The sequence below is a fragment of the Sminthopsis crassicaudata genome, chromosome 1 (assembly GCF_048593235.1).
Source record: "Sminthopsis crassicaudata isolate SCR6 chromosome 1, ASM4859323v1, whole genome shotgun sequence".
Classification (NCBI taxonomy): Eukaryota; Metazoa; Chordata; class Mammalia; order Dasyuromorphia; family Dasyuridae; genus Sminthopsis; species Sminthopsis crassicaudata.
The window spans coordinates 616,705,884-616,718,660 of record NC_133617.1 but is presented as its reverse complement, the minus strand read 5'-3'; the positions used below and the strand labels follow the sequence as shown (position 1 = coordinate 616,718,660).

The 12,777-nt window shown below is 36.7% G+C and overlaps 1 protein-coding gene across 1 annotated transcript in view; it reads left to right on the top strand.

The window, feature by feature from the left end:
- The window catches only part of NIM1K (NIM1 serine/threonine protein kinase), a 42,731-nt gene extending 31,030 nt beyond the window's left edge, over window positions 1-11,701 (top strand). Inside the window, exons 3-4 of the mRNA XM_074282575.1 lie at window positions 7,341-7,609; window positions 10,909-11,701. Coding sequence (XP_074138676.1) covers window positions 7,341-7,609; window positions 10,909-11,658 — 1,019 coding nt within the window. The 3' untranslated portion in view covers window positions 11,659-11,701. The remainder of the gene's footprint in view (window positions 1-7,340; window positions 7,610-10,908) is intronic.
- Window positions 11,702-12,777: the final 1,076 nt, after the last annotated feature.

The following is a 12,777-nucleotide window of genomic DNA, read 5'->3' as shown; positions in this document are numbered from 1 at the left end:
GGCAGTTGTGTTAGATTCTTTGGGTACTTGATGATAAAGACCATGATGGCATCAGGAAGTAAGAGACTGAAATCATACTTTAATAAGGCACAGAGGGTGTCTGGATGAACAGGCACAGAAAGCTCAGATTTAAGGAGATAAAGGAGTAGTTCAGAAGCAGATGGGGTGAGTACAGGGATAGGATGGCGAAGGGAAATAGGCTGTGTGGGGAAAAGGACAGAGATGATCCCTTGTGGAACCATGGATCAGACTTTGTAACAGTGGGTAGTAATGCCGATGAAAGAGTATGGAATGGGGCGGGGGGACAGAGCAGTTTGAGGTCTCATTTTATAGGGTTTTAGATATAAACTAACTGATCCATGTCACCTTGGGTTTAGTTCATAACAACCAGCGCACCTCCAAGTTGTTGGTAAAACTTTAAAAAGCAAACCTAACGAGATCATCTCAAAGTTATCAGTACTTTGATGTTCTGCTGGTCTTACTGCAAATGCCTGGAGCTTATGCTTTCTTCCCTCCTTTCCCTTTTTCTGCCCTCTCTTACTTCCTCCCCCTTTCTCCTCTTTTCCCTCTTCTCCCTTGCTATGAATTCCTTTGTCTGCCTTCACTGTGTCTCTGTCACTTTTCCCAGATAGTATATAAGCTTCTTGAGGGAAAAGATTATTTCTTTTTAGTACTTTTATACTCACCACATAGTATGTTTATGACCATTACATAGTGGGTCTTAATAAATGCTTATTGATTGATCAGTACTTCTCTTCGCAACCCCCCCCATTCCTGACCCTGCCAATTTCTTAGTGGTACCAATGTACTGCTTACTGTTCTTCACTCTCTCCAGTTAGCTTATCAACCAAGTAGCAGGATAGGTCACCTCTGGTCCACCACCTTATTTCCTCTTCATAGGAAACTTTGAAGATGCTCTAGCTTTCTAAGCCTCCAAGGCCATATTCAGGTTGGGGAGCCAGTTCACAGTGTTCACAGGGAGTATACTTTGATTTGAAGTTAGTCATACAAATGTTGTTTGTTGAACACCCACGGATGGGGAGTATTTTTTAGTATCCTGAGAAGTACTAGAAATTGATCCCTCCTCTCCAGGATTTTGCTCAGCAACATACCAAAACTGGTCAAGTTGTAATAACTGATTTTTTTTTGCAGTATTATCTGTTTGTTTCAGTTTGGTGCCCAGGAAGACTGTTAAAAGCTGCACATTTTTCTCTATATTTCCATGTTGACAAATGCCAGCTGGTTGATTTTATTCATTAGTATTTTATTTCCAAATGCATGAAAAGATAGTTTTCAACATTCACCCTTGCAAAATTTTGTGTTACAAAATTATCTCTCTTCCTCTGCCTTCCTCCTCAAGCCAACAAGAAATCTGATACAAGCTAAATATGTGCAATTCTTCTAAACATTTTTCCATATTCATTCTGCTATGCAAAAAAGATCAGATAAAAGGGAAAAAACATGAGAAAGGAAAAAAAAAACAAGCAAACAAAAAAAAAAGTAACAGCAGCAACAAAGGTGAAAATACTCTGCTTTGATACATATTCAGTCTTCAGAGTTCCTTCTCTGGATGCAAGTGGTACTTTCCATCTGAAGTCTGTTGGAATTGCCTTGAATCACCACATTGTTGAAAAGAGCCAAGTTCATTACAGCTGATCATCAGATCTTGTTACTGTGTTCTCTTGGTTCTGCTCACTTCATTAAGCATCAGTTCACGTAATTCTTTTCAGGCTTTTCTGATTAGCCTGCTCATCATTTCTCATAGACTAATAATATTCTATTACATTCATATCCCATAACTTATTCGGCCATTTCCTAGCTGATGGGTATCCATTCAATTTCCAGTTCCTTGCCACTACAAAAAAAGATTGCTATATTTTTGTACACCTGGGTCCTTTTCCTTCTTTTATGATCTCTTTGGGATACAGACTTAATAGAACACTGCTGGATTAAAGAGAATGCAGGCACAGTTTTATAGCTTTTTAGACATAGTTTCAAATTGCTCTCCAGAATGGTTGGATCAGTTCACAACTCCACCAACAATGCACTAAGTATCCCATTTTCCCTCTTTTCCCTAACATTTATCATTATCTTTTTCCTGAAGTCTTAGCCAATCTGAGAAGTGTAAAGTATGGTACCTCAGATGCCTATTTGCTTATTAAGCAGTTTTTTGATCAATCCTATTTAATTTAAAATTTGATATGTGAGAAACAGGTGATTGGAATTAGAAATTAAATTGTGTATATACCTCATGTCAAATAAGCTTCCCTCCCTGGCTTTCTTCTCCCTTAGCCAATCTCTCTCTGACCATTCCTTATCGATAAGCCAAAGACTTTCTTTCTAAACTGGAAGATTGGCTTTCTTTTTCCCTCCTGTAAACAATGTGGTGTCCCCTAAACATATTCAGTCTCTTTGAATAGATGATATGGGAAACAACTCAGTCAGATTGCCTTTTAAAATATAATTCAAAGTTACTGTTTTCACAGAATACTAGATCTGGAAGGAACTTCCAGTCTAAACTAGGCTTAACGAAGGGAAATAACTTAACTCAGGTCACATATGATAATACATTCTTTCCAAAGGACACTAAACCCTTAAAATTTTGGGTTTTCTTTTTTGTTTCTTTTTCTTTTTTTAATAACAATAGTTTTTATTTACCATATATATATATATATATATATATATATATATATATGCACATGGGTAATTTTACAACACTGACAATTGCCAAACCTTTTGTTCCAATTTTTCCTCTTCTTCCCCCTCAGATGGAAGGTTGATCAATACATGTTAAATATGTTAAAGTATAAATTAAATACAATATATGTATACATGTCCATTTTGGGTTTTCTTTAAAAAACATTTAGGTTTACAGAATTCTACTTGTCATTGAAAAATAAGAAATGATATTTTCTTTGTGATGGTCTTTCTTAAGGGAAAAACCAGCATAAGTACAAAGTAATAATAATAGACACACATAACTCTTTAAGGTTTGCAAAATACTTTATATGGATTACCTCATAGAAGCCTCACAAAAACCTTTCTAGGTATTATTATTTAGGCAATAGCTTTAGATGTTCCCATTTTACAAGAAAAACAGAGGAAGTTCTGTTTGATCTTAAAAGGCAATAGATACCCATTAAGGCTTCTTGGGAAGGAGAACAATGAGATCAGATCTATGCTTTAGAAATATCAAAGAACTGGAAATTGTGGGGATGTCCATCAATTGGGGAATGGCTGAACAAGTTGTGGTTATATAATTGTGAGGAAATGCTACTGTGGTATAAGAAAGCCTGATGATCTTACAAAAACATGCGTAGGCTTGTATGAAATAAAGATTGAAATGAACAAAACAAGAGAACATAGTATAATAACAATAATTGTTTTAAGAACAACTTTGAGTAAATAAGTCATTTTGACTTATTTCAAATATCCAAATTAACTACCCAGGACATATGAAGGAAGACACTATATAAATCCAGAGGAAAAAAAACTGGATAAATAGAAGTATATGTAGAATGGCTTTATATTAACCATTCCTATATTAGGGGAAGGGAAGAAAAAAGGGAAAGTTTCATGGTAATTTTATATTATATATTTAAAAGATATTGCAAGTTGTAAACAATAGTTGTGGAGTTTTATGTACAATAATTTTTTTTCTGTTACAGAAATGCTTGTTTCAGTTAAATTCAAAATAAAATAAATAAAATTTTAAAAAGGAAATATCATTTTGGTAGCTATGTGAAAGATGTTTTGAAGTGAAGAAAGAGATAAATTAGGAGGATATTGAAATAGTCCCAGGCAAAAGGTGATGAACAATTCAAAGGAATAAGGAGATGGTTGTGTGAGAGTAGAGGGAAAGTAGGCTATGAGATATTGAGAAGATAGGTACAAGGGTCAGTCAATTTGAACGGATATGTAGACTTGGCTTTGTAACAAGGTAAAAGGGAGAACAACAGTGTTCTTTGATGGAAATAGGGAAGTTCAGGAGAGGAATAAGTTGAGAGGGAAATTAGTTCTGCTTTGGACATATTTAGTTGTCTGTAGGACATCTGTTTTGGAAATGTCTAATAAAACAGTTGGAAATGTGGGGACTAGAGCTCAGGAGAGTGATTAGGGCTGGATATCTATATATCCATATGATGAAATCGTACTGATAGTAATACTGAGTATTTTAAGTTCTCTGAAACAAAAACTTTCTGAATTCTTAAGCCTTTCTGAAGCCTGAGCTTTAAAGCAGAAAATGTAGAATACAGCAAATGAGCAGGATAGTTTACATGATAGGTAAGTACAAAGAGAAGATTCCAGTACCAACAGGATGGACAGCAGCTATACAACAGAGTGTGACTTTGGTGAGAAGGTCCTTTCTATATTCATTAAGTCTGATTCTGGAGAAGGGAACATCAAAGTCAGGGAAAGGCTCAATATTTAGTAGCAGGGCATACAAACTGAGATAGAATGAGACAGATTGCTGGGGGAATGACTTCATGTGTATAGGTCACTCTTTAAATTGATAGTGAGTGAAGGATTGCCTACAATCATCCAAATAAATAACAACGTCTGATTAAGCTTGGAGATCTTTATTTTGCTTAATTGTCCATGTAGATAATCGTTTTCTCAAGGACTCCCTGTTGTCCCAAGGAATAAGCAATCACTTTTCCTCCCTTCTTCCCTTCCTCCATTCCACATTCTGAGTTCCTTTGTTAGTAGCTGATTTTTGTCTACAATCCACATCAGCTCATACACCAAGTCCTAGAGTGACTCCAGAAGTTCAGAGAAGCCCATTGACTGGGGAATGGCTAAACTGTGGTGCTTGGATGGATTAGTATGAATTCATGAATTCAGAGAGACATGAATAAGTGAAATAAATGGAACTAAGGAAATAACACACATGACTACAACAATGTAAACAGAAAAAAAAAGCTATTTCACTATAATAACCAAATTTATTCCCAAATATGAGGTGAGAAATGCATTTATTTTTCTTATCTGTTCTGTTAGACTTGGTAAATGCATTGGCTAGTTTTTATCAACTGATTTTTCTTTCTCTTTTTTCTTTTTCCAAACAAGGGCTAGCTTTTTGGGTTTAGGAGTGGAAATTCATAAATGAACTTAATGTTAAAAAAAAAAAAAAAAAAACTATCTTTTTTAAGTTGTGTGTCTTAATCCAGACTCAGAATTCCAGAACAGTGGGAGTAACAACTGGTTGTGGAACAGATCCATTTTAGGACCAACTTAGAGCCACTTCAGGGACCATCTGGGGTTTGTAACTGTGGCATCTTCCATACTAGGAGCTATTCTGGATAAGACTAATTTGGCCTTCAATTCCCTTGTAGTCTTAACCAAATAGTCAGGGTGGCTCTGAAGCCATTTTGGTGTCCAGCATGGACTCTGAGAGCCTCGTTCAACATGGAAGCCAGGAAAAGACTTAAAGTAGTTGTGTTTCATTAAAAGCAAACAAAAAATAACATACCACAAACCTCACTATACAAGGAGGTACTTGGCATTCTCTTGTAAAGAATGATTCATATTATACAAGTTTGGTTTGTAGGCAGTCAGCTTGGCTGTTGGTTAAAGTTGTTCAAGATCACAGTATCCGTCTTCACATGAATTGGTCAGCTTAGCTCTAGTTCACAGCCTTGGGACTAGGGATCTCTTGGAGGACTCCCACAAATTGTGGGAAAACAATCATAAATCTGTATGTACTATTAAGAAAACAACTTCAAGCTGATGTTCTACCTACTTGTGCAGAATTCAGGATGGGGGAGATAAGAAGTAGGGAGCATAGTATGACTGCCAAATTATTCCTTTTTTAATATTTGAAATCATTGTCCTAATATCTTAGTTTGTCATCAAATCCATCTAAATATTATACATTATTTGTTACTAATATTATTGTTCAACATGCAATCTTTTAAAATAGAAAACCTCTGAAACTTTTCATATAACCCTATCCCAGAAAATTCATTCACAATTTATTATCATGGTCACTTATTATTAAAAAAATATTAAATACAGAACAACTTATGATTTGTGGAATTTCCAAGAATTGTGATTTCTTATTCTTGAATCCCAGAAATCAATATTTGCCAGAAATTTTGAAACACGAGGAGCAATAAGCCACTTCCTGCTTTAAAAAAAAGTTTTACCTTTTTATTCTATCAGAGGTATAGAGTAGATATTAACTCATTTTTTTTTTTAGAACAAAGACATAAATACTATCTAGTTACAAGTAAGCCTATTTCTATATTAGTTTCAAAAACTTCAAAGGGATCACTATGGAGCCATTCAGCTTAGAGAACAGAAATCTACTTTAACAACCGTTACATTTGATTTACATTGAAATAAATACAAATTTATAGCAACTCTGTGATCACTTTTTTTGTTACTTTAAGCTACCAATAGTTTTTATTAAAAGTAATTTATAAAAGGGATTGTTAGAAGAACAATAGAATGAGAAGCCAACTGCCATTGATCAGGCAACTTCAGCCGAACCAAATTACTTGTTATATTCATAAATAAAATCCCAGCCAATATGGAACCATGAGAATATGAATTAATAAAGTTTAACTGTGTACATAGTTGAAGAAGAGTGGTGTAAGCATAAGAGCTAGCATTTTAAGGTTTGCTAGCTACTTTCCAATTCTTATCTTAATCCTTTGAGATTAATCATTCTTGGGAGATCAGTGATATTATATTTTACAAATTATATTTCTCATTTGTAAAATGAGGAAACCAAAGCTGAGACACATTTGTCCAAGGTAACACAACTAGTAAGTGTCTGAGGATTTGAATTCAGATCTTCCTAACTCCAGGAATAATAGTGGACCAGAGCCCTTGATATGGGTGGTTAGAACGGGATCAAATTTTGCCTTTGCAGTTTACTACCAGTGTGATGTGGGTAGTGGACAGAGTACCAAACTTGGTGTCAGGAAGAACTGAGTTCATAACCAGTCTCAAACACTTAACTGTGTGACCCTGGATGAGTCAATTGAATTTCAAATGATCTTCAGGCTTTTATTACCTCTTTTTCTTTCTTTCTTTCCTTTTCTTTTCTTTTTTTTTTTTTTCTTTCTATTCTTTTTTCTTTTGTGAGGCCATTGGGATAAAGTGATTAACCCAGGGTCACACAGCTAGGAAGTGGTGTTTGTGACCAGATTTGAACCCAGGTCTCTATCCACTGTGCCACCTAGCTACCTGTCTTCCCCCTTTATTTTTTCTTAAGTTTTTGCTTCTTAACCTCTATGAGACATAATTTTACACAGCTCAGTGTAACTCAGTGAGGTTGGCCAGGAATTACTGCAGCTCTCATCAATCCATTGTCCCTTTTGCATTTTCAGAAAAGGTGGCTATTAAGATCCTGGACAAGACAAAGTTAGACCAGAAAACCCAAAAATTACTGTCACGTGAGATCTCCAGTATGGAAAAACTTCACCATCCCAACATCATCCGCCTGTATGAAGTTGTAGAGACACTCTCTAAGCTCCACCTGGTGATGGAATATGCCGGAGGGGGAGAGCTCTATGTGAAGATCAGCACTGAGGGGAAGCTGTCAGAAATGGAAAGCAAGCTCATTTTCTCCCAGATTGTGTCAGCGGTGAAGCACATGGTGAGTTCCATTGTTTCTGACCATCAACAGGAGTGGTCTGGCTAGGGCTGCTTGACCAATAGGCTAAGTATCTTTTTCTGGTATCTAGCCTTTCTGTGGAGGTTAGCAATAGGATTTAGGATTATGGGCCCGTGGTTTCAGTTTTGTCAACAGGAATCCCCAAAAGAGAATAGAGTCTGACCCTGCATTGCCTCACCAAGTCTATCACTTGTATTTTATGCTTAGCTCAAGCTGTTCTCATTTCCCTCTTGTGCTTAGAACACTTTCCTTTCCATTCTATTCCATCAATCAAAAACCTGTTCTTTCCTTTAGGATCTCTCTCAAACCCCATCTCCATGTACTCTCTCCAAACTATTCCAACCTACATTAAATGTTCCTTTCTCTGAATTCCTTCTTTCATGTATACCCAATGTTATACCATTTAGCAGATCTAAACTTTCACTTCATTATTTAATTGTGCAGTCCTGTACTTTCTTCTTTTGGTCTCTAGTTTGTCCATATGTACAAATTCTATTGCCAAAACCAGAACGCAAATTTCAGTCTCATCTCTACCCTTTTGTGTAGGGCATTTGATAAGTACTTAATACTTTTTTGCTTTTCCTTATTTTTTCGTGGCTCTTGTCTCAAACAAGTTCACCATCTCCTCACCTAAACCACATTTACTGGTGTAACCAGCCAGCAAAAAAAAAAAAAAAAAAAAAAAAGAATGGAATGACATAGTAGAAAGAATAATGAGTTTGAAGTCAGAGGATTTGGGCCTAAATCCTAGTCTTCCTCCTCATTAGCTATGTAACTTTGATCCAATCACTTTCTTCTTTGTAAAATGGGGATGAGGCAGGTACACTAGGTGATTTTTAAACTTCTGAGTTCAAAGCCTATATGATGGTTGCCTGGTGCTTCCCTCAGATCAGCCAGGATAGGGGTATTTGGGGAAGGAACACTGCCTGTCTTTCCTCATGGATAGAGAGATAAGGTTATGTAAACTCTTTAGCTCAGACAGCTATCAGTGGCCTAAGCAGGCCTTTGTATTGGGAATGGAAATTTGGCATGGGGTAGATAAAAAGAAAAATATAAGATTTTCTCTGCTCTTTCTCCGTGTGTGTGTTTATCTGTCTCCCTCTCTGCCTCTTTTTCCTTCTTTCCCTTTATTTTTCCTCTCCTTCCCTCCCTCTCTTTCTCCTTTCTTCTCTCTTTCTCTCTCCCTCCACCCTGTGTGTTTTTGGAAGGGCAGGAGTGGTAATGTTACTACTTAGTGGCACCGGTTGCCTTCTTTTGCTAGGGAATGGGTCAGCCCCACCATGGCTGTGCTTTCTGGTAGCATTATATCTTTAAGGCAGAAACCTTTCCATATATTGGTTTACATAAAGCACCCTCTCCTTACTTGTACACCCACTGAAAAAAAGGAAGAAAAACTAGGAGGAGAAGCAGCAGGCATATGAGTGGTAAGAGAGTAGGGGGCAGTTGGCCAAGGGCACATTGTAGATCACTGTAAAACTGCACTCCCTATTCTTGTCTCTATATTTCTATATAAAGAGGAAGGAAAGAAAAAGAACATCGAACCATTTTCCAGCAGCCCCTCATTGACAAAGCAGAGAAATAACTATGGGTCAGATTTAGTGCCAGGAATAAAAGCACATAGCCTTTGAAGGATGGGCAGTCACTGCAGGTTCACTAAGGCAGAGAAGCCAAATTCTGCTCTGTATCACTCCACAGTACAACCCAAGCAAAGTAAATATAACTAGAAAATATTTAACAAAATAAAGAAAAGGAGAACATAGTTAATATATAGTTATCTAAGTGAATATACAGCCTGCAGTGATCCTTACGTACATGTTAGAGGCCTCTGTTTCTTTGTGAGCTTGACAGCTCTAATAAATCTGACATCTAAGGTACAGATATAAAGATGGGAGGGTTCAGAGCTGGAAAGACCTTACAGATTATTTTGATGATATTCTTCATCTTTTTGCATGTGTTCAGCATTGGAAGTCTGCAAAGCCTATGGACTTCTAAGAATAATGTTTTTAAATGCATAAAACAAAATACAAAAGATTACCAAAAAATCAATTATATTTATAAATGATTATCAAAAAAAATTTTTTTAAAGTTGACAGATCTCAGGTTGAAATCCAGCATCCTTAGCTTCACAGATTGACAGATGAGGAAACAGACCCAAGGAAATAAAATTGCCTAAACAATGAATAAATAAGAAAAGTAAGATCGATTATACTCAGGTCCCTTAACTCCAAAACCAGTACTGTTTGAATTAACACCATATTGTCTTCTCCAAGACTAGAAGCAAACGTCAAGGATCAGGGATATATATTAGGGGATTGCTAGGTTGGGATCAGCTTCTTCTGGTAGCTGGATTTCATAGTGTTTTGTTGAGGTCAAGGAAGCCATCTACAAGGTTGTATTCCTTTATGGTCCTGGCTCTAGCCCTTATTCACATTTCATTTTCAAGTCTTTTTTTTGTGGGGTCTATGACAAAGGTTAATTAACTGAAAGTGCAGCCAAAGGACTCTCTGTATTGTTATTTTTCCTCAGGAATGTTAAAGCAAGGGAGAATTTATCAAGCTAAATATTGTTTTGCCCAGTAGTAGCTAAAAATGTTTTTTAAATTCAATTTTATTTTCAGCTCCATTCTCTCCCTTTAACCTTTCCCTTCCTTCTGTTGAGAAACCAAGAAAAAATAAAATTAGTTGCACACACACATAGTCAAAGAAAACAAGTTCCCACACCTGTCCAAGAAAACAAAAGTACCTCAATGTGTTGACTTATCACTTCTCTATCTAGAAATGGGTAGCATATAACCTAAGTCCTTTGGAAGTGTTATTGTATTGAGCAGGTCTGCTTTTAAAGTGCTTAAATAGGAGGCACATTTTCCCCTTTAGATCAGTTCCTCATGTATCAAAATGTAGTAACTTTTTTCCCTGGAAGTATTCAGACAGGGCTGTTATAATGAGGATTCCTTTATTGTTTGGGTTAGATTGGATGACCTCTAAGGTTCCATCCAAATCTTAAATGGTCATTCTGATTCTGTGTAACAAAAAACAAACTTTCTTTCAATAGCACAGTGCCTGGCACATAGGTAGGAGTTTAAAAAATGTTTATTGACTACCTTAAAAAGTCCATTGGGCTTAAAGCTTAAAGCAGTCAAGTTCTCTAATATTTAAATGAATCTTCATGCTTCTGTAAATGATTATCCAGTGTCTAAATAGAATTGTTGAATATTTAACACAGATTTTTTTTTTATCTTAAATCAGTTTTTTACATTGACTTTGTCTTTTCTTGCTTCACAGCATGAAAATCAAATTATTCATAGAGATCTGAAGGCAGAAAATGTCTTTTATACAAGCAATACCTGTGTGAAGGTGGGCGATTTTGGATTCAGCACAGTAAGCAAAAAAGGTGAAACCCTGAACACTTTCTGTGGGTCTCCTCCATATGCTGCCCCAGAACTCTTTCGGAATAAAAATTATGTGGGCATTTATGTGGATATCTGGGCCTTGGGGGTCCTGTTATACTTTATGGTGACTGGCACCATGCCATTTCGAGCAGAGACAGTGGCCAAACTGAAGAAGTGTATTCTCGATGGGACATACAGCATACCCCATTATGTCTCTAACCCCTGTCAGAGGCTGATCCGTGGCGTTCTACAGCCAATACCTACAGAAAGGTATGGCATTGACTACATCATGGACAATGAATGGATGCAAGGAGTACTACACCCCACTCCCTTGGAACCTTTCCAATTGGACCCCAAGTATTTGTCAGAAAAAAGCATACTTAAGGAAGAAGAGAACGAGGTCAAACATACCTTAGAAAATCTGGGTATTACTGAAGAACATATCAGAAATAACCAAGGGAGAGATTCCCGCAGCTCAATCACTGGGGTCTACCGTATCATTTTGCACAGAGTCCAAAAGAGAAGGGCTTTAGAGAATGTCCCAATAATGACGCTGCCAGACTCCAAGGAAGGAAACTCAAAGAAAGCATCCCGTGTCTACCGGGGCATACGACACACATCCAAATTTTGTTCTATTTTATGAATTCAATTAGACTGCCAATAAATTTTTGGATTTGTTTTTAAAATTTTCCCCAAGCAACTTGGATTATGACAATTTTCTAATTTTAAATAAACTCAAATGGTAATTTTGCAATCTATTTTTCTTTCAAACTGACAAAGCAATAAACCCCACTTAGATTTTCTGGTTTATGGGCATCTTAAGAATGTGGTATGTGTTATTTGTCCAAGTATTTATTACTCAATTTACCTAATGACCAGTCACACTCCTAACTTCTCTTGAGGAATAATGCCCCCAAGAAAACATTATGACTTTGTTAGTTAAAATAGTGCAGGTCAAAACCCAACAGAATGTCATATTATTCACATAAAATAATTTGCCAAGATGGGCAAGCCTGATTGATACCTCAAGTAACATCAATCAGTTCCATCTCTATGCTGTTAATTTTCATACCTGAAATGTCCTAATTGGCTATGATCTAATTTAGCCTTTCCTAGTTCTGCCTTGTTTTGCATAAGACCTTCATTACTTTGCTTATTGTATTGTGTGGTTTAATGTGAAAGTGAATTACTCAAGTCATCTTTTTTCTCAACATTGGTTTCAGTATCTGAGATCGCCTAGTTAGAAAGTTCCAGCTGTGTAAATAAAGATTTCTTGGCTGGGGCAAAAGCATATAATTTAAACACTGTGTATCTCTTAACTTTAAACAGTTCCTTTGCTTAAATTCCAGGCCGTTCTGAGTAGGGGGCTTTTTGCTCTCCACATTAATTTTCTTCTCAATTCTCAAACCTAAACCAAAAGTTGGAACTCTCCCACACTTGAACTCAAGATTCAGGGTTCAGATGAACGGGGCCGATTCATGGTTCCTACTTTGAGAACTGTCACTCTTATTAGTGGTTTTGCATGTTTAAAGAACTTTTCCAAATCAAGTTTTAAAATTTCATTCCCCAAACTCCAACATTTGGCTAAATAGGGCAATGCTACCCCCTTTCTAGTCAAACGTGCCTTAAGTTTGTCTGAGAAGCTGAGCCAAAGGAGGGAATCAGGGTCAGAAACAGTGAACATGTTGGAACAAATCAAGGTTACAGCAGTCCTGTTTCCTAAGGGTGGGGGTGGGGCTGAGGTTGGAGACAGAGAGGGACC